The 27,476-nt window shown below is 42.1% G+C and overlaps 1 protein-coding gene and 1 non-coding gene across 2 annotated transcripts in view; one reads left to right on the top strand and one right to left on the bottom strand.

Moving 5' to 3' along the window:
• Positions 1 to 25,245, bottom strand: part of LOC124545781 (atherin-like) — a 75,381-nt gene extending 50,136 nt beyond the window's left edge. The window contains exons 1-5 of the mRNA XM_047124728.1: positions 24,907 to 25,245; positions 21,690 to 21,852; positions 12,815 to 13,032; positions 11,724 to 11,831; positions 11,455 to 11,553 (exon numbers count right to left, since the gene is read on the bottom strand). Of these exons, the coding sequence (XP_046980684.1) occupies positions 11,455 to 11,553; positions 11,724 to 11,831; positions 12,815 to 13,032; positions 21,690 to 21,852; positions 24,907 to 25,245 (927 nt within the window). The remainder of the gene's footprint in view (positions 1 to 11,454; positions 11,554 to 11,723; positions 11,832 to 12,814; positions 13,033 to 21,689; positions 21,853 to 24,906) is intronic.
• Trnat-ugu lies at positions 10,190 to 10,263 on the top strand. Its single transcript has one exon. It is a non-coding gene; the product is annotated as a tRNA-Thr (tRNA).
• Positions 25,246 to 27,476: the final 2,231 nt, after the last annotated feature.

The raw sequence follows: 27,476 nt of genomic DNA, 5'->3' as shown, positions 1-27,476 counted from the left end.
TAATTCCACAATGTGCATTGAATCAGTAAGGCAATGTTGGTCGGAAAGCCAACATAAATAGGGTTCCACTACAGGAGGGCATGGAAAATGTTTGAAAGAAACGTATGCATTGGAACTGTGTGTAAAATTGTTGTGCACAAGTAAAAATGGAACAAAAATGAATCAGAATCAACTACTGTCCGTCAAAATAGTACCCCAGAACATCCACAAGGCGTTTCGAGCGACGAGGCAGGCGGTGAAAGATACTGGTATTGCCATCAATATGTACCACTTGTAGACGAAATGCCTTGGGGATTTCTGGCCTGTTTGCAAAGCGTCTCTCACTCTCCTTCAGTTGTGTAATAAGGTCGAAGTCGTGCTAACTGAGGTCTGACGATTAGTGTGGGTGGGGGAGGATTTCCCACTCCCATCGTTGCACAGAATTATGGGCGACGACTGCAGTGTGGGCTGTAACATTATCAAGGACTATTATTTCATTATCCAGCAGTGGCGGACGTTTTCGCCGGATTGTACATCGCAGATGGTACAGCACAAAATTACGGCGATGTTGGGCATTGACAGTATAGCCGTAACTAACAAGGTGACACTCCTGAGTACCATGGCCATCACACACTATAAAGAGTATGATCTTTGTGGGTGATGCCCTATCACCCACAACTGCTCACAGTTCCGCATGACACTGAGTAACATTTCTGCCAGCGAGAAAGGTAATTTTCACCTACTTTCGCTGTTCCACTATGCCTACGTCCCAATTTTAGCATGGCCAAGCTCACACTGAACGTTTCAGGTGCTGGTACGGAACCATCCTCGCATGAGGAGGCAATCTGTAAGTTGATTTTGGTATTGTTTTACACGGGCTTTCGAATGTGTTTACTGCGATTACAGCGATGCCACATGTTTGCACGATATACCATAGTTACCTTGATTTATTGAATGACCCTGGTGTCAACATGCAAAAGTAATGAAAATGGGTAAAATACGTAGAAAAATTTACGAGGGCATTCAACAATTAAAGAGAAAATTTGGTATAGAAAGAACTAGATTTTTACAAAACGAGACCTTTATTACTTCTCAGAATAATGTCCATCAGTGTTAATACACTAGCCGGCCGAAGTGGCCGTGCGGTTAAAGGCGCTGCAGTCTGGAACTGCAAGACCGCTACGGTCGCAGGTTCGAATCCTGCCTCGGACATGGATGTTTGTGGTGTCCTTAGGTTAGTTAGGTTTAACTAGTTCTAAGTTCTAGGGGACTAATGACCTCAGCAGTTGAGTCCCATAGTGCTCAGAGCCATTTGAACCATTTCTTAATACACTGGTCCCAGCCCACTTTTCTCATTGGTTTGTTGGATCAGCCGGGCGGTGTGAGGGCGAACATTGTCGTGTAGCAATATCATGCATTTTCTTTGTGATCTGCTGCATTTTTCTCTTATTGCTGGCTTTGTTCATTAGCATGCCTGAATAGTACTGTTTATTGCACGCTGATCGTGCAAAAATCTCATAAGATGACACCTCTAATATTTTTAAAATACGTTCAACATGATTTTTCCCTGTGATCCTTGTGTTCTGAATATCTTTCGGACAGGTGAGCTGATGTGCTTCCATTCCACGCTTTGCCTTTTGGCTCTGGTCAAAATGGTGAACCCGAGTTTCATCACACTTTAAAGTCTTCCCTTTCACAGCGTTCTTTCGACTCTGTACACACTTTGAGTCTTGTGTCCTTGTGTTGTTGCGTTAGCTTCTTTGGTACCCATCTTGTACTTGTTCTGCTGTACTTGATCTTGTTCCAGATAACTTTATGAACAGTGTCAACACTTACTGCAACTTTTTCTTTGCTATATGTTCAGTTGTAATATATGGGTCTTCACGAATAAGGTCATCAATGCGGGTTTCAAGCGAAGCAGCTGACACTTCAACTGTTCAACTGGCAGGCTAGGAAGCTGCTCTACTGTCGCTGAGGTTCGACCATTTCGTGAACAGTTACACCCACTTTTAAAACTTTCCACAGTTCACCGCAGTCTGAAATTATTCGAGAAAAGATTTTAGCAGATTTTTCACCCTCAGAATTAAAAGGGAAATGGATCACTGAACGTTTTCAAATAATGTTGAGACTTCAAATGGGCACACTGCCATTAAATGCAATATTGAGGTTATAAACAAAACAATTTTTATCCGTCTGCTCTTCCCAGCTCATTTCAGTGATGTCAGCCTAGTCATAAAAGTAGGAAACTTCTCCTTACATCGGTCTGTGTCTTCCAATTATTGAATATACGTCATGGAATCACGAAAATAGTTTATTAAATATTTAACATAAAACAATAATTTGAACTGAAATCAACGTCTGGTTTACACTGTAACCTTATATATGCAGTTAAACGTACCATAAACACGAAAAGGGTATCAAGAAGGTGCGTTTTACATAGCTTAATTTTTATCTTGAAACTCTATACTGCGCTAATAAAAAAAAATATTTTCGTTGACATCTGTCAAATGAAGTGTCCATCTTCACTGAAATTACGAACGTACTCTACCTTACATTTTATTCTGAAGCGCAATGAACGTGCAGTACTTTTCTAAATTCTCTGCAATCATAGAATGTCAGAGGCTAGAAACAACTTTTTTTCTTTCTTTTAGGAGCAAAGTAATTCCTCCACATCACAGGGCGTTAACGATGGTGCTAATTTTAGGAGATTAATTCCTGGAGAGGTGTCAGTTGGAGCGTCTTCTTCTCCCCTATGAGGATATTGCTCATGGTACAAAATTCGAGTAGCCTGGAGTTCTGGCCAAAAAAAGGATTAGATTTATTGCTATGCCTCTGCCAATATCATCTTTAATGTGTCAACTAATATTTTACAGTTTCAACAATTTATAGAGATTTTAGCAAAGGCAGCCAGTAGATACTAAATATTTAACGCTGCTAGCAAGAAAAAAAATTCCTATGAATGTGTGCCACATTTTTTATTTTCAATGAATTCAGTTTCTGCCTCTCGTGCTGAAGTTGGGGAGTCTCTCGAAAGTGGTTCAGTCACAGATTTCACGTCTTGAGAAAATTCATTATTAAAAACCGACAGCTTTAGCCCTGTACCCGGCCTACCGCCTCAATTGAATTGGCTCAGGTGACAACGTAGAGTACGGTAATACGTTGCAGTGCATTGCCAGACAGGTGAACTGGATTAAATGTAAATTAGGGAAAATACAGCCTTCAACATATAGGCCGCAGCATCCGAAGACTTGACAAGGACTTTTACTTCTTGACGACACGTAAAACTGTCATTCAAAAAACGAGCCACTGTTGGAAGTTTTGTCCGTTCCATCATTTTGTAGGAAATCAACAACGGCTTTGAGGGGTATTCTCCGTCGAGTTTGTTAATGAAACGGCCACATACGTCCGTCTTTTCGTTGACGGCTATCGGTGTGTGGTGGGTCAAACATAGAGCCGCATGCTCTTCTGAGCCTCCTGGTAGCAAACGTCTAATTAGTTTTTCCCTAATGTCATTCACCAGCCATGGCCGGACAGACAGCGTCAAGTTTACAATAATGTTACCACAATAAAATGAATACAATATTGCAGTTTGAACTATGATATTAAAAAGGATACTGTAAACAAAAATAATGAGATAATCAATAATAGAATGTATTACTGATACTCAGTCAACATCATTCACTGGTCGTGACTGGACAGATGACATCACGCGGTTACACACTGATCAGTGAGAACATTGTGGCCACCGACCTACTACTGATGTAACGTCGTCTAGGAGATAGCACTATCAACTATTGAGGAATGACTGCCAGTCAGACACACGCACGGTGCATGTAGTCTCAGTGACCTTGCTGTCCGTGTGTAGAATGGGGAGGGGTCGCGATCTCTCTTAAGTTTGATCTAGAGCAGATTGTGGTGCCCTGGAGACTCGGTACAAGCACTTAGGAAACTGCACGACTTGTCGGGTTTTCGGGAAGTCCTGTGCTGAGTGTCTTCAACAAGTAGCGAAACTAAAGTGAAACCATCTTCATACGACGTGGGGTTCAGCGCCCACCCTTCATTACAGATGTCGGACATCGTAGGCTGGTCAGACTGGTAAAACAGGACAGCCAGTGAACTGTGGCGGATCTAACGTAAGGCTTTAAGGCTGAGCACAGTACAAGTGTGCCTGGACATAGTGCACAGAACACTCCTAACTATGGGCCTCCGCAGCCGACACCCACGCAAGCGACAATGTTAGCACCATATCACTGAAAGTGGGACGTGACCGTCGGCAGTGGACATTGCACAGTGGCAGAGCATTGTATGGTCTGATTAAACCATACAGCTTCTTCATCATACCGATAGGAGGGCGCGAATCCGTCGTCTTCTAGGGGCACAGCTTCTTGGTACCTATACTGCCGGACAGAGACGGAGACAGCGGCGGCTCCATTATGTTCTGGGGATAATTCATGTGGGCATCCATGGTCCAATGGAGCTCATGCAAGGCACCATCGCGGCCAAAGAGTATCGTACACTGGTTGCAGATCACGTACACCCCTTCATTACGATCATGTTTCTCGACAGCAGCGACATTCTTTTTAAAAGGATAAAGCGCCATGTCACAAGGACAGCAATGTGATGGAATGGTTCGAGGAATACAATGTTCAGTTCCAATTGATGTGCTGATCCCGCAACTCACCAGATCAGAACAGGATAACCTCCTCCCCGGAATTTACGGGAATTAGGTGACTTATGTATGCAGTCGTGTTGCCAATTCCCTCTAGCGACCTACTAAGGCTTCATTACTTCACAGCCACGACGCGTGGCCGCTGTTATCCGTACCAAAGATACATTCCGGCTATTAAGTAGGTGGTCTAATGTTCTGCCTGATCATTGTACGCTGTAGTGTCTCCGCTATTATCAGAAGGTTCTGGGAAGTCCAATGTTGTAGCACTGAAGCACATTCAAAATTTTTGTGTGCGTTAAATTTCATTTTGGTATATTTGAATTTCACACACGTAAGCAATCAAAATGTTACTGACCCATAAAGTTCTTTTCATATGAGTGCTGTTTCCTGCCTTGGCAGAAGGGAACCAGCGGAAAAAATGCTCCTATCGGAGTACAAAAAAGGCGGATATACTTCTGTCTGAAAAGTGGGGTACCAGCTGCTTTTTTCTACCTTCCTCAGCACATTGAAAATCTTTCCAACGACCAATGCTTCTTGCACCGATTTTCATTCCATACTGAAAATCGATTAACTTGCGACGTGCTACTATGGGCCTCAAGCGTCTGCGCAGGTACTGAGTGTACACTCTAAGCGCAACATACAGGCATCATACAAGGTGTATCTTCAAATATAAGGGGCAATGAATATAGTGCGACTCCGATGCGCGTATACAAGCACCGAAAAGTAGGCAAGGGCTTAGTATGGGATTCGTGTCTTCCCGATGTGCATGCGGTAAATGCGGAAACATAAACTAAGGCGACGTTGTTACCAAATGCGTCCAGTCATAGCCAACCAGATGCTGGGAAGATGACGCTAGCCCAGGTCTTTGATAACCAGAGTCCATCGTTCATTGATTTCAAGAAACCTGATGTCTCCATCACTGGGAAAGGGTCCTTCGCAACTCTGGAGAAATTACTTGACATGCGGTGCTGCTGCTCCGTGGTGACACGCGTCCCCATATCACAAATGACGTAAAGCAGAAATTACGCCAACTTAGGTGGGAGATACTCAAGCACCTGCTCTATAGTACTGATTTCTCCCCATGCGATTATTCCGCCTTCGTTCTCTTGAAAAAGGCGATTCCTGTCGGACGAGGATGTGCAACAGGCAGTTAAGTACTTCTTCACGCAGCGGGACACGGTGTTTCGCCAAAGGCTTATATTCAACCTGGTGCGTCGGTGATGGCGACTTTGCCTGGTTGGCGTACAGGTTCTGGACTGTACGGCCTCAGAAGCGAAACTTTCTGATCATCCCTTATAGTACATCCTTCCCATCAGTTTTCGCTACTCGAATTTACATGTTCAGCTACTTCCGTTTTTTGCTTACGCAGAAGTTTTCAGTTTTACATTTTTTATGTGACAGTAGAAAGCTTCTACATCTACATCAGCAATATTAATCGAAATGTGTTTTGTAAATATCATTTTCGGGTTAATTGAGTAAAAGGTAACTAAGGGTCAGTATACGAATAGGTGAACGCGATGAATTCCCAAAACCACTCTCAGACTGGCCTGCCTTCGTCCCATAGGTTCATTACATTACTGTGCAGCCTTTCCTTCTTATGTGGACAGTTCACAGATACATAACGCACGTGTCATTCTGTTGCTCCCAGTAGACTGATAATCTCCCAATCGCTTCGCTTCAACATTGAAATATCAGTCTTCCCTTTTTTTCTTCTCCTAGCGCATAAAATGGTATTTGATATTTTTTTTTTTTGGCTGATGGATTTGGTCCCAAACGTAAAGTACAGGTAGACGCGCACAAAAACTGTGTCGTTCAGAGTCTGCTACAATAGCTCTGCTGTGTAGAACAGAATGTATAATGCGTGAGGCAACTTCGGGTCTCCTACACACACAGACAAACAGTAAACTAACGTTGTGATCCCTGTTGAATCCCGTTGTGGGAGGTGCAAACCACAATGCGTAGATATGTCCAGTTAGCCAAAAGATAAACAGAACTTTGTTACACTATACCTTAAGAAAATACATCAGAAAGTAGCTTGCAAAATAATACCACTAAAGACAGTCCTGGTGTGAAAAGGGTTGACACCAAACACGTCGACAATTTCTCGAATGTACGAGCCACGCTGTTTGCTACCTTACCCACACTGTTCGTCCTAAATTGGATAGCACTGACGTAGTCCGGAAACGTCCGTACGTGGGTATAGTCAAAATGGTTCAAATGGCTCTGAGCACTTTGGGACTTAACTTCTGAGGTCATCAGTCCCCTAGAACATAGAGCTACTTAAACCTAACTAACCTAACGACATCACACACATCCATACCCGAGGCAGGATTCGAACCTGCGACCGTAGCGGTCGCGCGGTTCCAGACTGTAGTGCCTAGAGCCGCTCGGCCACCTCGGCCGGCCGTGGGTATAGTCAATAGCTGAAGCACTAGCGAAGATATGGCAGCTTGGACGCTGTATGGAAGGCTGCAGACTTCGACTAGTGTGTGCTGCACTTCGACGAATGGAACTCTGGCTCTGCGACCTTCTGGCTCAAAGAAACGTAGCTGCGAAATCCGATATCGACTGACAGGCGAGCTGCTGGTTGGCATCGTATAAAACCGTCTGGCGGAAAAATATCAAGAAATCATGATAATGTCAAGTGGCTCGCGTAGGAGAGCAAGTGCCGGCGATAGCAGCACAGCATCCGGCGGATATAGCTCCACCAGATACCGCAACGACTGCTGCACTATTGATGTGCATCTTGTGCGTAGCAAGCGCCTTAGTTGTGCGGCAACCCGCGGCACTCTGGTGTATCGCTGGTGGCTGGATCGGAAGGTACCAGCTGCAGTTAGAATTCCGCTGTGCAATAAACGAAAGCGGTCTTCTCTATGCGAAGTAGGAATGTTTGGCTGGGGTGTATAGACCACACTGTTACAATGTTTATGTTAAGCTAAGAATTCACATTGAAATCTGGGCGCCGGTGTATTGGACCGATCCCTTTCAGCATCTTGGTAAGGGTTGTACGGTGAAACGCCAAAGAAAAATTTAAGGACACTGGGCACAGTTTTCCACCTATTATTACTGTAGAACAGCACCACCACATTAAGCAAATGATGTAATTATCTGTGAATCTTAAGGGAGGTAGGACGTCAAACGGGCCGTCTTGGTGCAGGAGAGACACCATAGGATATTTTAATTCCCACTGTCTATACTTTTACGAATAAATTCATAAAATTTTGTCAGCATGACCAGGAAGGATTCAGGATTCGCACTTGTATCAGTGGAAGTTCAAAAACATTAAAAAATAATTTTTTTACATGTGAACTTACATCATTTTTTGCACTTACTATTGGCTGCGTTTGTTATTACAGGTACACGTTTCTTCATAAGTAAGAGAGATTCTTTGATGAATTTTGCACAGCATACAAACCATACTTACAGGTGTATGAAACTCTAGAAATTATTTAATTTATGAAAAAATGAATTTGCTGTTACATTTTAAACTTCGTGTTTAGAAAAAACTCAAATTTTATAGTTAATTATGTCAATTATTACCACAGTTTTCAATAGATTTGGAAAATTCTAGAGTTTCGTACACCTGTAAGTATGGTTTGTATGCTGTGCAAAGTTCATCGAAGAATCTCCCTTACTTATGAAGAAAAGTGTACCTATAGCAACAAATGCAGCCAATGATAAATGAAAAAAATGTCAACTTTTAAATATAAAAAAAATTTTCTTATATTTTTCATCTTCCACTGCTATGAGTGTAAATCCTGAATCCTTTCTGGCCATTCTGACAAAGTTTTATGAATTTATTCGTAAGTATAGACAGTGGAAATTAAAATGTCCTCTGGTACCTCTCCTGCTCCAAGTCGTCCCGTTTGACGTCCTACCCCCCTTAAGACGGATGTGTGCAGACCAACTGATTCTCCACTGTTACTAATGACCTGAAGTCGGCCAACTACTTGACCTACGTTTCAGACTGTGTAATCATTCCATTTCATATACTCACAGATTGTTACTCCCAGGTATTACTATGATTCGATTGTTCTACGCTACACATAAGAATTAAAAGATCGCTTTTTCGAAACCCCGCAATTGTCTCCGATTCTCATGTACAACTTTGAAATTTGGCTCAAAGATGCCTACAACATTTCTTTGCAACGGTGAAAAATTGCGGCGCCCTGCGTTGACGCCATCGAGGTCTATAGAAAAGTGTCGGCACATGCGAAAGAAAAGACCATGCTCGGAAGTTCATGTGGCGTGCAATGTGGGTTAATTATGTCACATTGGCGCCAAATTTCACCACAATTCTGCCCAACGCCATCGTGGACGTGTCATATGATCGGAAGGACGCCACAGCTCCTATTACATTTCACCCCTTCTTTTGACGCTTTTGCAATGGTGGTGAGAACCTCGACTCCCAGTTTTGAATTCACGCGGTTTTCTTATGAGTGTCCGAGGTAAACATTTCAGACACACCATCGCTCAGCATCAGCACGAAAAGACGTGAGGGGTGGGGGGTGGGGGTGTGACGTAAATGGCGTCAATGAAACCACCCCTGTCCATCGGACGTTGATTCCTGTTCATTTCCTGTCCTAAGGAAAGGACTGGTTTCATTGACGCCTTTTATGGCAACCCCTGAGGTCGATTCTGAGCGGCTGTGTGTCTGAAATGTTTTCGTCGGACACTCATATGAAAGCCGCGTGATTTCAACGCTATTCCAAGAACGTAAAAAACTAAAACTTCATCCGAACAGGTCACGAAGGCCCAACCGTACCGACCGGCCGCCGTGTCATTCTCAGTCCACAGGATGGATGCGGATATGGAGGGGCATGTGGTCAGCACTCCGAAGAGCGTCAAAAGAAGGGGTGAAAAGTGAGTAACACACTTTCCACGTCTCATGAACTTCTGAGCTCTAGTCTTTCTTTTGCATGTTTTGACACCTTGTTGTGTGAAGCATCGTGAGTCCGAGGGTGATGTCGCAGGGCACCACGCTTTTGTACTATAAAGGGGAATGTTGTGGGAACCTTTGACCCAAGTTTCAAACTTATGTATCGCAACGGGGGACATTGCAGGGTTTCTGAAAAATGATTCTTTAATTCTGCTGCGCAGTGTAATTGCGACTCATTGATTTTGTTGCTACAGGGTAACATGTTTTATATATACTAAGCAGGAGATCCCGGGTTCGAGTCCCGGTCGGGGCACACATTTTCATCTGTCCCCGTTGACGTATGTCAACGCCTGTTAGCAGCTAAGGGTGTTCATTTCATTGTAATGGTCACCGATGGTATCTGTTCTTTCCGACATGTCTGAAAGAACAGATACCATCTTAGTATATATAAAGTTAAGGCTCACCGGCCACTTGACCATCTTCTTCTTCTTTGCGAATGCACAAACAGTGCCCGGACTCCTACGGGAATCGGCAACGCGCCGCGAGTAATGAGTATAATGGGAGGGGACACTACGAATGTAGTGCGGGACAATACGATGAGAATGTGGGTTTCGCGGGAGGCGTTCCAGAGATAAATCCCTGTAGTCGCGCTATCGTCTGTGTCCTCGGTGGCTCAGATGGACAGAGCGCCTGCCATGTGAGCAGGAGATCCCGGGTTCGAGTCCCGGTCGGGGTACACATTTTCATCTGTCCCCGTTGACGTATGTCCCCGTTGACGTATGTAAGGGTGTTCATTTCATTGTAGTAACATGTTTTCATGTCCTGTGAAGTGGAGAAGGCGCTTATGATGTACAAAGAGCGCTTCAGTGGCAGAAATATCGAGGACACCCCCAGGATGACGTGTTATTATTTCAAATTTGTAATGGAAAACAAATTCTGAGGATACAAAAAAAAAAAAAATGCAAAATAGCGTGGGTGGTAAATGCGCAGTAGCCCGCATCTCGTGGTCGTGCGGTAGCGTTCTCGCTTCCCACGCCCGGGTTCCCGGGTTCGATTCCCGGCGGGGTCAGGGATTTTCTCTGCCTCGTGATGGCTGGGTGTTGTGTGATGTCCTTAGGTTAGTTAGGTTTAAGTAGTTCTAAGTTCTAGGGGACTGATGACCTAAGATGTTAAGTCCCATAGTGCTCAGAGCCATTTGAACCATTTGAAATGCGCAGTCGGCAGGGCACACAAAATTGTTCAAATGGCTCTGACCACTATGGGACTTACATTTGAGGTCATCAGTCCCCTAGAACTTAGAACTGCTTAAACCTAACTAACCTAAGGACAACACACACATCCATGCTCGAGGCAGGATTCGAACCTTCGTCCGGAGCGGTCTCGCGTTTCCAGACTGAAGCGCTTAGAACCTCTCGGTCACTCCGGCCAGATTCTGAAGATACAGAATTCACAAAAAGTAGGTGAGCTCATGACAACTGTTACAGCCTATTAACACCAACATTTAAATTGTTGTAAGGTTCAGTAACAGTATACATAAAATTTATTTTGAGCAAGTGGCTTATCAACAACTCATGATCTTTTATGTATAGTTGATCCGTAACACGACCAGCCACAAATGAGTGTTCTTCTTCAACAGTTTTAACTTATTAACATCTACGGAGTTCAACAAGATCCAGAATAATTGGAATAACTTGTAAACTAATTCTGTTCAGTTTGTCTTCAGACACCTGAGTGTGTTGTTCTACAATGTAATTAATAAAAATGAGGCGTTTCCGAGCATTGGACTTTTTTCTTGCTTCTGTTTAAGAGCCTGCCCCAAAGTCTGTCCACATATTGTGTTTTTCATAGCCCTATATTTAGATGATTAGAGTACCATGGCGAAATGACCGTGTGAAACCTTTATTTGAAGAAATCTCAGGTCGCTTACCATAAATGGTTGGTCATCGGCATCAGATTGGTCACTGCTGCTCTCTTCTCCACCGTTAGGCACTAAAGGGTGACTTTCTGCATCTCCTTGCGGGGGGTTCTACAAAATAAGTTACAAAATCAAATGAAACAAAAGTAAAAGAATAACTGACTAGTTTTAGAGACTATACCTTTGTGGTAGCAACATAGACATTATTTAAAATAACTGGAGACTGACTTTAGACAGAAAGGTACCAAAAGTAGAAATAAAATGAAAATGTATTCCAATACCTCAAGTTCGTGAATTCTCTTTTGCAGTTGCTGAATGATTTCATCTCTTCGCTTGACCTCCAATTCTAAGGACTGAAAACGTGATTGAAATTTGTTCTGTATGTCCTCCTGAAACAAAAGGTATATATATGGACTATCACTGATAGCAGATAGAGCAAAAGTCCTTTAATTTGTTACAGATAAAAGCTGCAGCCGATGGAAAAATACCACAAAAGAATTCTCATACTGAATATAGTTCTGCTGTGACATGTTCATAATTTTTGCTATTATGTCTGCAAGGGAGGAATGGAGGTATTGGCTTGTTTGAGTTACGAGTCGGGGAAGGATATCCCACATAAAAAAAAAAAAACAACAAGAAAACATAAGTTTTATGAACAAGACGCGTTGTTCGTAGTCAGCTTAAATTATTTTGCGGATCATTACATGACATTGTGTTTCGCGGAACACACGTGTTCTGCAGGAAGTGAATACGTGCTCCGTGAAAAATATTAATAACATGACTTTTTTGACATTTTCCTTGTTTTATTTTTTAAATTTTATTATTATTTTTGCCTTATTAGTTACGGTTTAAAACTGAAGTAATCACCAAAGAAACAAGTTTTTTCCTATTTTTTAAAACTGTGTTAATATTATTAACCTCCAAAATAAACAAGGTATTCCATCAAAGTGTTAGGATTATCAAAGTGTTTTGTAAGAGGAAAAGTTTTGTAGCTCCTGGTCCAGAGAATGTGACTAATGCTCCCTATTAATTTCGTACACTTGAGATTTGATAAATAAAACAAAAAAGTAGTACAGTTTCAATTTTGTCTCTTATCGCAATATGTTTAGGAAGCAGTGTTAAGGTTCGTAACTCAGGAAAATCTAGCTTAACTTGTTAGTTACAACGATGCTGGAGGGAACGGTAATAAATTTCGCAGAACGTTGTGAATATTTCAGCTAGAGGTACGTGAAAAGTGAACATACCCGAACTAAATCAATATTCATGTATTTTTCCAATAAATAGTTTCATTCAACTTGTACATTAAAATGTATGAATTATTACCATAAGAGGCGCAACATCCAGACTAGTAATGTGTGTTCTTAATGCTTACGAGATGGCCCTGGATGACTTGCTTGATGCCACTGATTATGTCACCAAAAAATTCTTCATCTCCATTTTGTGATGGTAGGAGCAGCGATGTTCCCAGAAAGTTTTTCTGATTCGCTGCTAAGACGGAAGCAGGCGGTTGTGGCTTCTTCTGGGCAATAACTGGTGGCGGAGGAGTTATCAATCGATTGTCTTCCGCTGTTGTTGTCGGACTAGTGGGACCTGTGTGAAATTGAATTATATTGAATACATTAGAGTGGAAAACTGAAACACGTATAATATAACCATGAACAGCAGTATATTTTGAAATATGGTGTGAGACCTAGTTTCTTAGTATCATTAATAAAAATAAACTGCAATAGATTATCCGTCTAGTAACACAAGAGGGGGGGATGATGTCTTTGAATGTCAATGGTCGAGCTTGCTGACCCTTCTTTAATTCTGTTGTTCATTAATAGTGCGCTTTGGGGTGTTCTGAAGAGCTATTGTTCCATTGCCTGCATTGCAACAAAGACTCATCAAAAGGCCCGGAAGCACACCGTTAATCAATGGCGCCGAGAAAATCTGATAGATCAATGTTGTTCACTGTCCTAGGCGAAAATGAATATGTACGTTCAAGTGCTGTTTATGCTTCTGACTGTGTCTAAGATGGGCATGTGCTTGATTATATTACACGAATTTCGCTGATGTATTGACATTACGAGCAACACTATTTGAATCACCACGAGCTAAAAGGGCTGCAGTCATCCCAACCTAGTTTAGAGAGTACTAGTAGAAACGTAATTACAGTTAAACCACTCTTTTGCTTCTCCTTAAAAAAGCAGCCGCAACGCATTAGATTGGTGTAAATACAAGGGTTAGTTTCACATCGAGAAAAATAAAAATTGTGCACATAAAAAGTATAAACTTCGGTGACTGAGTTCGTTCTAGAAAGTCTCGGTATTCCTACACTACATACAGTTTTTTCTTTTAATAAATGCTTTCTACAGTGGCTTGAACGATAACCAATGCTTGCAAATTTCTGCCATAATAAATGTTTGACCTTTTGCTGGAATTTATTGAGTTTTGTTAGTTTGCGTATCGTATAGAACCTGTCATGCTTTCTAAGCTCTCTTTTGATTATGCTGAAATCCCAGTCAGAAGGGTGGAAGGAATGTCCCCTGACAGGGAAACAGTTTTCAGTTTTCTTAGACCGATTACTCAGCCAGAGCCAACCAGATTTTCGATACAACATGATTCTTTTTCTGTCGTACACAGTTTTCGGAATATAAGTGTACTTCAGTGACAGATGGAAAAACGTTCTGCAGAAACTTATAGGGGAAAGTGTATATTTTGTTGGTCACCTGTTTTGGATTGCCTTCATTACATGCATACATACTGTGCATTATTTTTAATGTCATGAATACAAAATATATCAGCTGTCAACTGTCACAGATAAAGTATATCATGGACAAGAATCTGTGAGATTTGGACATTTTGCAGGAAGTCAAAACTAATAGCAAGTACTTAGGGCTCGTCTGTCCTTTTAACATCTTCTACAAGCTTAGTACGAAATTTTTGGGACCTTCTTTTGTGACCAGTTAGCTCTCCAGTGACACTTCGTTTTGTAACATCGTTAAGGTGTGGGCTTCTCATTTTCACCTTCAGCTCTTCACGTGTCCAAAAGACATCTATGTGAGGGTTCCCGAAATGTAAACTGCAATTTTTCTATAAAGATGTTGCATAAGTTGATCTTTATTTGGGGATGTTTCTCCTTAAACAACTTATCTGTCACTAAAGTGTTAAGTCTGGTATCTAAATATTTTATATTCGTGCCAGCATAATGACTTACTTTTAGTGGAAAACTTTCAGTGTGTGGTGGGGTAGGTTCTCTTGTTTCTGCTGTAAGGGCTCCCTTGACATCCTATCAGAGCTTCAGTCACTGACTGAAATCCTTGTAGCACATAATGTGATTTCTGTAGGATCTTTCCTATCATAAACAAGCATCTGACAGAGTGCCTTCTAGCATTGAAAGAAGCGGGTATCCTTCAGCAACGCGTCGATGCTGTTAACTCCATTTTGGATATTTCGTGAGTGGGGTCCTTTTGGGATGTGGTGATTCATTTGATATCTCTACTAATATCTGCAATTTTAAGTTCTTGATTTAACAACCCAGTCTTGAATATCAGTCGTTACTTATTACCGACAACAGATGACGAATTGTGTGGTACTGTGAAATGTCTTAGGCAGGCCGCCCTCTTCAAGCGTAAAAAGCTTTGTAGTACGCCTTATACAATTTTGGTTCACACAAAAATGTTATGTCATTTACTATAATATGGCGACTTCTGGTATCGTATTAGATTTAATGAATAAAGACGTCTTGGACGCCTTAGACCCACAGATGAACGATCAGTATGCTCCTCCTCGAGGAAAGTCTACCAAATCCGGTTGCGTATGATATTCGAGGGCAGGAGGTTAATTGGAGCAAAAAAAAAAAAAAAAAAAAAAACACCAAGTAAAATTACTATTAGTCTAAAGACAGCCTCATTTGATTATTTGAATACTTTAGATCCACGGTTACAATTTACAACTCTCTCTTCCCAATCACTGTTCGTACATTCGCTTCGTCTCCATTAAACTAAGATGTCTCATACCAAAATGTTATAATCCACTTGCATCTGCCCCTAGCCGGCGTTTCATTATGACAATACTGATTACCTTCATCGTTAATAGCGACGTAATAAGCAGTAATTCGTATCTGAATTTCGAGATACCTAGGCCAAACTTTGGTTTCTGTTCGACGTGACGTCTTCGGAAGGACCTCGGTTTTTCTTTTTTTTTTAATTCTGCTCCAATATCTACCATACACTCCGAATTCACAGCATGCGAAGTCGTCAGTTATCACTGTTCCTTTTCTGAAAGGCACCCTTTTAGCAGGCACAGTTATTGGAAACAAAAAAACAGTGTACACTGTAAGAAGCCTTCGTTGACAGTTACCAACATCTGAGTAAACATTACTAAAAGTTATCATGGCCAACTGGTATTCCATTTGTCTGAGTTTAGACTGCTGTAGTAGATTCTGGTCGTGGCACATTTCTCGGATACATTTGAGGAAAGTTTCAACGCTAACATTCAGAAATGTTTTATCAGTGTACCAGCAATTTCAGTAGCTTTAAAAAGCCGCTAGAAGTATATCTCTCTGTTTATTTAAACTATCATACTGGACATCTAATCACGACTTATAAAATATTACACAATATCTCTCTGTGTAGTATCATTTTCTTGAAACTCTTTTTGAAATCTTGAGCCTTTCACGAAGTAAAAGAAGTATTACGTCTCGTGCGACTAGCCTGTACACATGTACACGCTCATTTGACCTACGTAGTTAATGCAGATGGAAGGAGAATGAGTGGATCTGGCTAGTATCTACTATTCGGATTTCGGACTAGTAAGTGTATTCTGTTAGGAGGGCTTGAAATCCACTGAATTCTGCCTTGCACACACAGTGTCATAACTTCTAAAGCTACTCACCAGCTAAGACGTTTTAGAATTTTATAATCTCAGTGAGAATAAAATCGAGATATTTTCAAAAAGGCACAGAAAATCTCAGACAAATTGGCACACCATAATGCAGTCTATGGACGAAAATCATGCCATAAAGCTAGCAAGATTTAAAACTAGAAGCAAGACGCAGAAGTCAGAGAGAGCCTTGGAACAGGAGTGAAAGAAGGCCATAGCCCTTATACTCAAGAAATACTGGCTATATGCAAAAGCTTTTAGGTAATCACGATGTGTTTACACGCTTCCAGTACAGAATTAAAACAAATAAGAAAAAATTCTGTTACGCATAGTTCAGAATTGGCTGTAGTTTTCAGAGAATGTGACTATGAATAATTAATTGTCTACAAGAATATGACAGCACTAGTGCAGGGTTAGCAGATACAATGAATAAAGTAAGGAATATCTCTATAAACTAGACACTAAGTTATCACAGAGGTCAATTCACTAACTACGTCGGTAAGTGACATTACAAACTACCACATTAGCTCATGTAATCGTATAGGTATGGCAAAAATGTGTTGAGCTGTACAATGGGCATGGTCTTTGGAAGGCTGCCCTTTGTTGTGATCTGAACAATGTGTAACGTTACACATATGTAGGTGAGTTATTCAGCCACATAACATTGGTATGAGGTAAGATTAATTTGTTTATGCAGCTAAGCACTAGACAGTAGGCAGAGGATGAGGTGTGTCCAGCTCAGCCAAACGACCAGTGGTGCAAAAGCAGTCAGCAGCATGACCAGAAATGGATAAAGCCTAGAAAAGGGAGAATTTGAATGGTAGAGCTCGCGTAGCCGATGGACAGAAGATGACCCAGAAATGGCGGAGTTTAACACAGTTAACAGCTCTCAGAAATTCAGTGATAAATGACACTTACATATAGTACAGAAAATCTGAATACACCCGCAAACTCAGAAAAATAAAGCGCTTCCAATTAAACGAAAATATTATTAGTAACTTAAAAACCATAAAATTTTATAATTTACAATGACTAAAATTTTCGTAAACAACTTTTAAACGCTTAATGTAAGTTCAACAGAAGACATCTCAGATGATATCATAGTCCTATAGCTATCATTCCTGAAAGCTAAACATCTGTATCTATTTTATTTATCAATTTATTACACTTTTATATCCTTTTCATAATGAAAATGTTTGTCAGAACACCATAGCGTTCACAATAACACAGCAACTGAGTGTACCATGAATATCTCATATCTTGTGATATTGTGTCATTATCTAAGGGATATTTATTTAAATAATAATAATAACATTAATAATAATAACTGATAATAATAATAACCGATAATAATAATAAAATCATGGTCATTTAAGAAGTCGTCAACGGTATGTACTACTGAACCCACCATTGAAAAGGGTGCCAAAATACGCTTCCATCAAGCAGACATTGTATTTAACAACATTTTGCTGTCATTTAAAGTGAGTGCACATGCACAAGAATGCTGGCTTATTTATTTATGAACAAAATATTATTTACATTTATTGTGAATGGTCTGTTACCTAATTTTTATAACATTTTCTTTATTAAATATTGTTATAATATATTAGTTCAGCAAAGAAAGTGGTCAAATTCAGTCAAATCACGTATGTAAAACATAAGAACGACGTATTTTTGGTAGGGATGACTGCAGCCAGTGAGAGATAGATATTGGTGGAATACTACTGAAGTTAACTGGAGACAGATACTTTTTTGAATGTTGCAGTCAAGGGAGCGATTCACCGTGAGATCCAGAAGGCAGGCCTGCCTGTGGTAACTTACGAGATTCAGTCGTGCAGCTGATAGATTCTAGACGGTATACTGCCTCTAAAATACTTTAAGTTTCCAAGTGTCTTTCACTTTCGCGAACTCGGAATGTTCTATAGTGTAGAACTTCAACCTAACCACTTGCATTACGGAACTGAGGCTAGAGAGAGTATGAGCTCCTACTCGTTATTGTAAATCCCCATCGTGAACTGTGAATTATTTTGAGCTGACGAATATTTCGTGGACTGTATTGTGATCATGAAAGGAACTTGGATGACTACTTAGTTTAGGGATGCTGCTACCACTCTCCTAACGCTCTTACTGAAACTTTACTGCATTTTAATAAGGTTATCTTTCTGTCTGTATTACATCTGGCTATCGCAGGACCTCTTTACGTTACTTAATATTACTTTCTTGAATAAACATTATGCAGCATAATTATTTGCCATTTACATCAGTTACAGACATTAGAATAGAACCCATTTAATTCATATCTTATTTATTTAATATTTCTGACTATTTTTAATATTTCGCAATTATGCCCAATACATAGACCATTTCACTGCAGGACTGCAGTTACAGCTTATTACTTCCAGCGAGTTAGCTACTGGGCATGAAAGCAAACATGTACAGGTCCACATTACTACTTCATCAAGCTATCCCTTTTTAAACAGAGCCATGCGTTGACCAATTACCTAAGACGTGAGTAGCCACGGGTAAAGTCGCAGTTGATCTGCTCGTCTGGGATTCTATCTAAAGAATTTACTCAGCACAACCACACACACGAGCGACGGATTGCAGAAATCCGTCGTCAGATCGTTCTATCTGTCCGCAGACCGCACACATGTGGTAAATACCATGCAATCTAATGATTTATATGTGAGGGACGGGCCATGTGTGCCAATATGGCTGCATGGCTGCGACTTGTTTGTCTATTAGTTAAGAGTAGTTATGAAGGCTAAACTTTACCACTCATGGATTAGGCCTTGGGCTGATTTGACTGGGCGAATGCTGCTTGTAAGGCAATACAATGCGCGATCTCTGAAAGCAGGACATGTGATCAATATGTCGCCAATCCCTCCAGCCATTATTGTTACCAGATGAATCCTGATAATGCCGCTGATTCTTTTTTCAAGCAGCCCCTCATTTGACTTCACGAGGCTGAGTTAACCCCGTTCCAGACCTGCCTAACTTAGAAAAATCCGAGGATATACGAGGAATCGAACTCGAGTCCTTCCACACCGAAGGCGGCAACAATAAATATTCAACTACTTAGGACTTTAGCTTAGTATTAATAGTTATTCAGAGAGCACAAACCATTCTGGAAAGTGAAGTTGAATGCAAAGCTGCCACTAATATTAAGAAGGATTGCAAACCGGAAAACAATGGTATTCATAAATTTTGCAGTGACCAGCATTTTTAAACTTTTGATCTAGAAATAGAAATTCATGTAAATTCACTATATACCGGTCTCCACCTAGTGGTTTTGAGTTATTTGTGGAACCACTAGATGCATTATTGAAGGTTTTAGCTTCAAAGGAGAATAATGGAATATTAAACGGCCGTTTTAATTTAGTTTAGTCTGCGTTTATGGTATCTATAAACACATGCAGTTGAACTGCAAGATTAATGAATGAGGAATTTAAAAGGAATTTGGTAAATTCAGATCGGTAAGATGCACGCAGTATCCTTATTGTGAATGAAAAAAATAACATAGCCTACAGTACCCAAGAAAAGGGTTCCAAAATGAGTTTCAAAAATTTTAATTCCGTTTGTTATTATTTAATCCCTCTTTTAAAATATCATTCGATGTATGGTGACCAACTGCCACTGCTCTTAAACATAGTTCATTTCCCGTAGCAGAACTCAATGACGAAGTGGCGTTCGAAATGCTGGATGAAACGGCCTGGTAAATCGCTCGTGTGACGCGGTCGAAACTAGCGATCGATTGCAGGCGATATTCCTGGTCATCCGTTGTTAGTGTCTGGAGTCCTTAATAACTGCATGGGTAGGGCCATACATCTATATGTATTCATGGGCGTAAGTGGAAAATCATCCAAGGAGGGACAAGTACTTAAAACTGCCATTTTTATATAAATGATTATGGTGCTTTAAGAATGTGTTATCTCCAAAGAATTTAATCTGATGGGAAGTATTATTGTATCTCATACGTTTGACGATTGTTCTCTCAGTATCTATTTTGATAGAAAGTTACTTTCATGTCTAAAAGAAAAGCACATCTCATTAGTATCTGCGAAATACACTTTTTTATCATTAAATCCAACAAGCTACGAACGTATTGTTATTAGTAAATCATTAATGTGTTAATGGCTCTGAGCACTATGAGACTTAAACATCTGAGGTCATCAGTCCCCTAGAATTTAGAACTACTTAAACCTAATTAACCTAAGGAAATTACACACATCCATGCTCGAGGCAGGATTCGAACCTGCGGCCGTAGCCGTCGCGCGGTTACAGACTGAAGCGCCTAGAACCGCTTGGCGACATCGGGCGAATAATGTGTTAATACTCAAGGATGTCCTACTGATTATTAGCGAAAGTATCCAGCAAAAACTGACCCTGTTTGGCACTTCTATAATGTAGAAACAGGAAATAAACTTCGTTACTACGAGTTTTGTTTTCATAACTTCACATCTGCACATGCTTCTGGTTCTTATTTCATTATTTTCAAGGTTTCTTTAATTTAGTGTTGATTACCATATTAAAAGGTCAATAAAATGTGACATGAAAGCTACATTTTTTAGGTTATTTGCGTAAAGTGTTCGTTGGTTCGGCAGCTGTGAAGGTTGCAAGATAGGTTCTTCTGTAATTTCGAAACACTTGTATGAGGTGAAAGTGAAGACATCTGTTGGAAGTAATTATCACAGTACATGTCACACATTATGGAAAATGTTGTGTTATTATGATATGGGCTACACGTCGATTAGTCTGCACTGAAGATGGTCACATAGTGACCTAAGTCGACCTGTAAAATAAAGGATTCCAATCTTTACGATGGATGTTGCTATTTATCCAAAATATGTTGACAATAATTCGATCGTGGTGCATATGGTTCAAATGGCTCTGAGCACTATGCGACTTAACATCTGAGGTCATCAGTCCCCTAGAACTTAGAACTACTTAAACCTAACTAACCTAAGGACATCACACACATCCATGCCCGAGGCAGGAGTCGAACCTGCGACCGTAGCGGTCGCGCGGTTGCGGACTGTAGCGCCTAGAACCGCTCGGCCACACCGGCCGGCGGTGCATATGGTTCCAAATGGAATTCGACATCAATTAAATGTCAAGTGCTGCGTTATAAGCTTTCAATTTGAAAACTGTTCTAAAACGATGTTTTTATGATTTAGTTACGACTGATTTTTCCCATGTTAGAGCTCGCAACACGGGGGCAGCCTAGAAGTCTGTAGCTTCTAAATATGGCTCTGGCTGTTTTCGCGTGTGAAATACTCGAGGATAACAGTCTAATCCAGCAGTTCCCAAGTGAATACGGAATAGAGTTTGGATTTAGAATGTCGAGTACTGGGACATGCATCCCTGTGAATAATACTGACCTGTCTGCGCTGGAGGCTGCTGAGATGCGACAGGCGACGCTGGAGGAGACGCTGGAGGCGACTGGAGTGTGTCGCGGTTGAAGGTGACGCTCTTGGTGAGCTTGGAGTGCCTCGCAGCGTAGCCTTCCACCGTGGGCGCACGCATCAGCTTGCGCATGTCCACCTGCAACAGCAACGTTACAGGTTACAGCCAAAACAGCGAAGACATGTTTTACTTTGATTTTTAGTGTACCCGTACATGATATTGATCTATTTGGGACATACACTACCTGATCAAATGTATACAGTCACCTTTATGTAATGCAGAGAGGCTCATCCCCGGTAGAAGAGGAGTACTGTGTTGTCAGTAGAAAAGAAGTAACACACTGAATACGCCGATCAGGAGTTCTCGGGGTGACTTCCAGCGTGGCTGTCACTTGAGTATCAGATATCTTAGAGACATTCACCCCTTCTAAAGATGTCCAAGTTCACTGTTGCTGACGTGACTGAGAAGTGGAGATGCGATGAAAAAACAAAGACTGTACAAAGACAGGCAGATCACATGTACTGACAGAGAAGGACCGTCAGGCATTGCGGAGAGTGATTGTGAAAAATCGCATGAGACCAGTGGATGGAATCACTCGTTCGGTTTGAAATGCTACCAGCAGTCCAGGTAGCACAATGACTGTGTGTAGGAAGTTAAAAAAAGTGGAGTGCATTGGCCGAGGAGCTCGTCAGATGACACACATTTCTGTAGTTAGTTCTGACCCACGCATGAGGTGATATAAAGAGCGACGCCATTCGACAGTGGATGACTGGATACGAGTGATTTGGGGGCGAATCGCTGATATACCCTGTGAAAGTCCTTTGGAAGGGTTTGGTTTGGCAAATGCTTCAAGAACGTTACCTGCCCTGATGTGAAGTGGCAGTACTGAAGTACGGAGTAGGTGGTGTTACGACGTGGGATGTTATTAGAGCTGAGGGTGTGGTCCCCATCTTGGGCTTAAGAAAACCACTAAACGCACAAAGATATGAAAACGTTTTACAGCATTTTATGCTACATACAGTGGAGGAATTGTTCCAAGATGATGAGGCAGTGGTTTGAGGAAAATAACATTGGTGAAATTGACTGGTCTGCGAGATTCCCAACCTTCACTCGATGGGACATATTTGCGATGAATTAGGACGTCGACTTCAGTCCAGAACCCAGCGTTAAACATCACTTTCTTCTTTGGTTTCAGCTGTTGAGGAAGAATGGGCTGTCATTCCTTCACAGACATTCTGACACCGCCTTGAACGTGTCCTCAGCAGAGTTCAAGCCCTCATAAAGGCGAAGAGTGGAAACACCTCATCCTATTTACGTCCACTGATAAGTGTCCGGATACTCCAGGTTGTCGGGCCATTTGGTGGGCTACAGTCTTGCTGGTATCCCACTACTGTATGGGGCGTCTCGAGACACGTCTTCGTCCAGCAATCTCATTGACTGGAGTGGAACTGTCTTCAGTTATGAGTCCCACTTCGAATTGGGGCCCAGTGACCAGCGAAGACGTGTCTGGATACCCTCCAGGCAGTGGTGTGATACCAACCTGACTGTCGACAAGTGGTTCAAATGGCTCTGAGAATTATGGAACTTATCATCTGAGGTCATCGGTCACCTAGAACTTAGAACTACTTAAACCTAACTAACCTAAGGACATCACACACTTCCATGCCCGAGGGAGGATTCGAACCTGCGACCGTAGCAGTCGCGAGGTTCCGGACTGAAGGGCCTAGAACCGCTTGGCCACAGCGGCCGACGACTGTCGAGAACCTTATGGTCCGACAACGAGGAGTGATGGGCTTGGGTGCCATTTCTTTTCGTAGCAGGTCACCGTCGATTATTACCTGCGGCGCCCATACAGCACAGCGTTATGTCAATGGTATTATATACCCCGTTTTGTTCACCTTGATGTCAAGCCATCCTGGGGTTACGTTTCAACAAGATGATGACCGTCTGCACACGGAAAGAGTTTCTACTGCTCGTCTTCCTGCTTGCAAAACCATAGCGTGGCCAGAGAGGTGGCCAGAGCATATGGCAAGACCCTCCAACCGGCTCGAATCCAACGCACCCATTGGGCGGAATTTGACACGAAATCCCCCTGGAGGATATTCAACAACCCTGTCGATCAATGCCAAGCCTAACAAGTGCTTGCATAAGTGCCAGAGGTATACCAACGCGTCAGTGACTTGCTCAATTTGTGAAGCTGGTTCAAATGGCACTAGGGGACTTAACATCTGAGGTCATCAGTCCCCTAGACTTAGAACGACTTAAACCTAACTAACCTAAGGACATCACGCATATCCATGTCTGAGGCAGATTCCCACCTGCCATCGTAGCGGCCGCACGGTTCCGGACTGAAGCTTCTAGAACGGCTCGGCCACAACGGCCGGCCCTGTGATACTGTTTCTATTGGAGGCTGTTTCTCTTGGATAAATTATCCGATTTTTTCTGAAATTATCATCATTTTTTATTCTGTACATGTTGGCTAGCACACTGGACTCGCATTCGGGAGGCCGACGGTTCAATCCCGCTTCCGGCCATCCTGATTTAGGTTTTCCGTGATTTCCCTAAATCGCTCCAGGCAAATGCCGGGATGGTTCCTTTGAAAGGGCACGGCCTATTTCCTTCCCCGTCCTTCCCTAATCCGATGAGACCGATGACCTCGCAGTCTGGTCTCCTTCCCCAGAAACAACCCAACAACCCTCTGTACATGTACGTTAGACCTACCGATTTTCGTCCTATTCGGATGATTCCTTTGTGGTGTGTTTTTTCTTTGTCTTTTTTTTAATATGGAGATCCTCCAGGGCTTAGAACATGTGAGAAAATAAGAATACACAAGAAATGTTTACAAAGAAAAACGGATATTCTACTACACTTTTCACTTTAGCAGCTTTAGAATCCCTGATGGATTTATTACTCGGGTGAGATGCAACGACTAGTCGAAGTTCGAAGTCACTGACCTCTGTTAGACCCATTCAATTGTTACTGCGTCTCTACTGCCCACACAATAATCCTCGCCTCCTTTTATGCTGGCCGGTCCGGCTCTCCTGACATAGTGGTCAGTTCCGCATTACATGTGAGTGATCCTAAACTTTTGGTCAGATAGTGTACGGTGTTACTGGTGATCGCTAATACCCAGGAGGCAGGTCAGTGCGCACTGGTAGGGAAGGAGGCAGAGAATTTGGTGCAGAGACAGACCTGACGTTGCTTGGCGGCAGCGGTGGGGGAACAGACGGTCTGCGCCCCGGGGGCGGCGCCTGCGGGTGGAGCCTCGTCGCCCGGACCGCCAACAGCTGCGGGGGCGGCGGGGGCGGAGGTGCGGGCGGCTGCCGAGTCGTCGCCTGCTGCCGCGGCGGCTGCGGGCGGCGGCACCGCCGAAAATAGCGAGCCCGCCGAGAGCTTCTTGAGGATGCTCTTGAGGTTGCGCCGCTCGGGCGTCTCGTTGCTCTCGGGGGACGTCGGCGTCTGCAGCTGGTGCTGCGGCGGCTCCGGCGGCGCGCCGTCCCGGCACAGCTGCTGCGAGCGCACGTACTGCATCGCCGTCGCTTCCGAGTGCGACCTGCCGGCACGCAGCCGCGGGCGGTTAGCGCGCCGCCTGCCCGGGAACTGACCGCGGCTCACAGCCAACGGCAGCAGCCGCCTCTTCAATGCTTACACCAACAGGGGGACCTCACGTCTTAGATACTCTTCATACATATAGGAAAGTCAGTGTCCAAATGTCAGTCTCATAAAGCAACGAGTTGCAGTTCTCCTAATAACTTGAAGAAATTGCTCGTGAAACTTGGAAGGCCACTTCGTCTCGCTAACTACAGATAATTTCAAACTCATTACCACAGCAGCTGGCTGCTCAGTGCCTGGTGTGTAACTCTAGTAATCGTAATGTCGTTCGTTCGAATCTCACTGGCGGCAAATTTTTACACTTTTATTTAACCTAGATGTTTACTAAACGTGGAAGTATCAATTAACAAATACTGAATCATTCCTGATAAAATAGTATCGATCTATTTTTTAATCACTAAATGCAAGAAAGTAGATAAAAATTTTGAAAGACATGCGAAATGCCTTATTGTGAAATGAAAACTTTACATACATCAATAATACTGTTCAGTATCTTTAAATAGCAAGGTGTTTTATTTTCAGTTTGATGTTTCGCGTTTTTGCAGTAACTAGTTCATTGTGAAAACTTGCATTTTCATTCGCTCTAATAAAAATATATATTGTCTAATACATAAAAATGAATATTTGTTTATTTCTTTGTTCGTCTTATATGCTTTCTTATAGGGTTGACCCCATGGCAATGAAGATTTGTTTGTTTTTGTGCGCACGTCCGTAAGGGTTTCTACGGGTATAAGCACTACCTGCTGCCCATAGTGGTGTGGGTGTACTTAACTCAGGTACGTTGGGAGCTATTTCAATAAAATTCTGTATATACGAGTTTTATTATCTTTGGCAAGTGTGTGTACGTAATGGCACACATTTCTCCGTGGCCACCCACTGCTACGTACTCGTGATTGTTCTGGCAGATATCCCTTTGTCTCCTGTTTTAGTAAGGGGGTTTGGTCGTGGTGGGTGGATGTGAGTGACAAAAATCGTTTCCTCACACATTGTGTTTATGAAAAGCGTCAAGTGGCGTTTCATGTGTTTGAGAGGGACGGAGGCTTATTCGGAATTTTCTACAAAGTATGCTTTGAACCGTTTTTTTCCAGAAAGTTCCAAAACGTTTGGAGATGTGCGTGATTGAGGCTGGGACTTAGCTATGAGTGAATAGTTCAAAAGGGGAACACCAAATCAGAATCGACAACTGTTCGCGATAACATGAACTACATGCAATCAATCAAATCCAAATCGACTTTGGCTGCAATGTCGAGAGCCCCGACTTGATAATCGATTTAAACGAGGAACTTTTAACAAAGCTTTGATATTGATGGAAGACAAAGACTTAGCGACATCCAGCCAAACGCTAATGCAACTGGAAGTTCAGTCACCTCGACGAAGCCAATTTGATACTGCAAACTTTGAATTACTAAGAGAAAAAAGTTACAAAATCAACCAACTGCAGCGCTACGTTCAACACAACAACCCTCATTAATTCTGTATCAAAAACAGGCATATGACGTAATAACACACTATTATAAATAAAATTACTGGATGCACCTGGTGGTACCGGTAAACACTTTTAATTAATTTAATCCTAGCTTAAATGTGCCGTAACAGAGAAATAGTACTTGGCCAGACATTATCAGGGATAGCGGCTACGCTAATAATAGTGGGACGAACAGCACATTATGCGTTAAAATTCGCTTTCAATGTAGTTGAACGTAAACTTCTGCTATGCATCGTAACAAAATCATCAACACGTGAAGAAATGTTGGAAAGACTTTGGAAGCACTGAATAGAACACTCAGGACTTACGAGATAACGCGAGTGCAATGGGAGGTTTATTACTAATAATGCCAGGTGATTTTTGTCAAACGCTGCCTATCATTCCGATATCGGCGCCAGCGGACAGAATAAACGTCTGATTTAAAAAGAACTATACGGTAGCACGTAAAAATAATCAAGTTAACCACAAATATGACAACGTAAATTTCGGCAGACGAAAGAGCACAAGAATTTGCAGAAAATCTTTTACAAATAGGAGAAGGCACCCATCCAATAGGCGAACATTCTGGCCAACTGATATTGACAAATGAATTTTGTGGTATAGTTGATACAACTGAGCAACTCATAAGCGAAATATGCCGTCAAAGACTATACCGATCCTCAAT

This window comes from Schistocerca americana, chromosome 8 (assembly GCF_021461395.2).
Source record: "Schistocerca americana isolate TAMUIC-IGC-003095 chromosome 8, iqSchAmer2.1, whole genome shotgun sequence".
NCBI lineage: Eukaryota > Metazoa > Arthropoda > Insecta > Orthoptera > Acrididae > Schistocerca > Schistocerca americana.
This window is presented reverse-complemented; position numbering and strand designations above follow the sequence as displayed.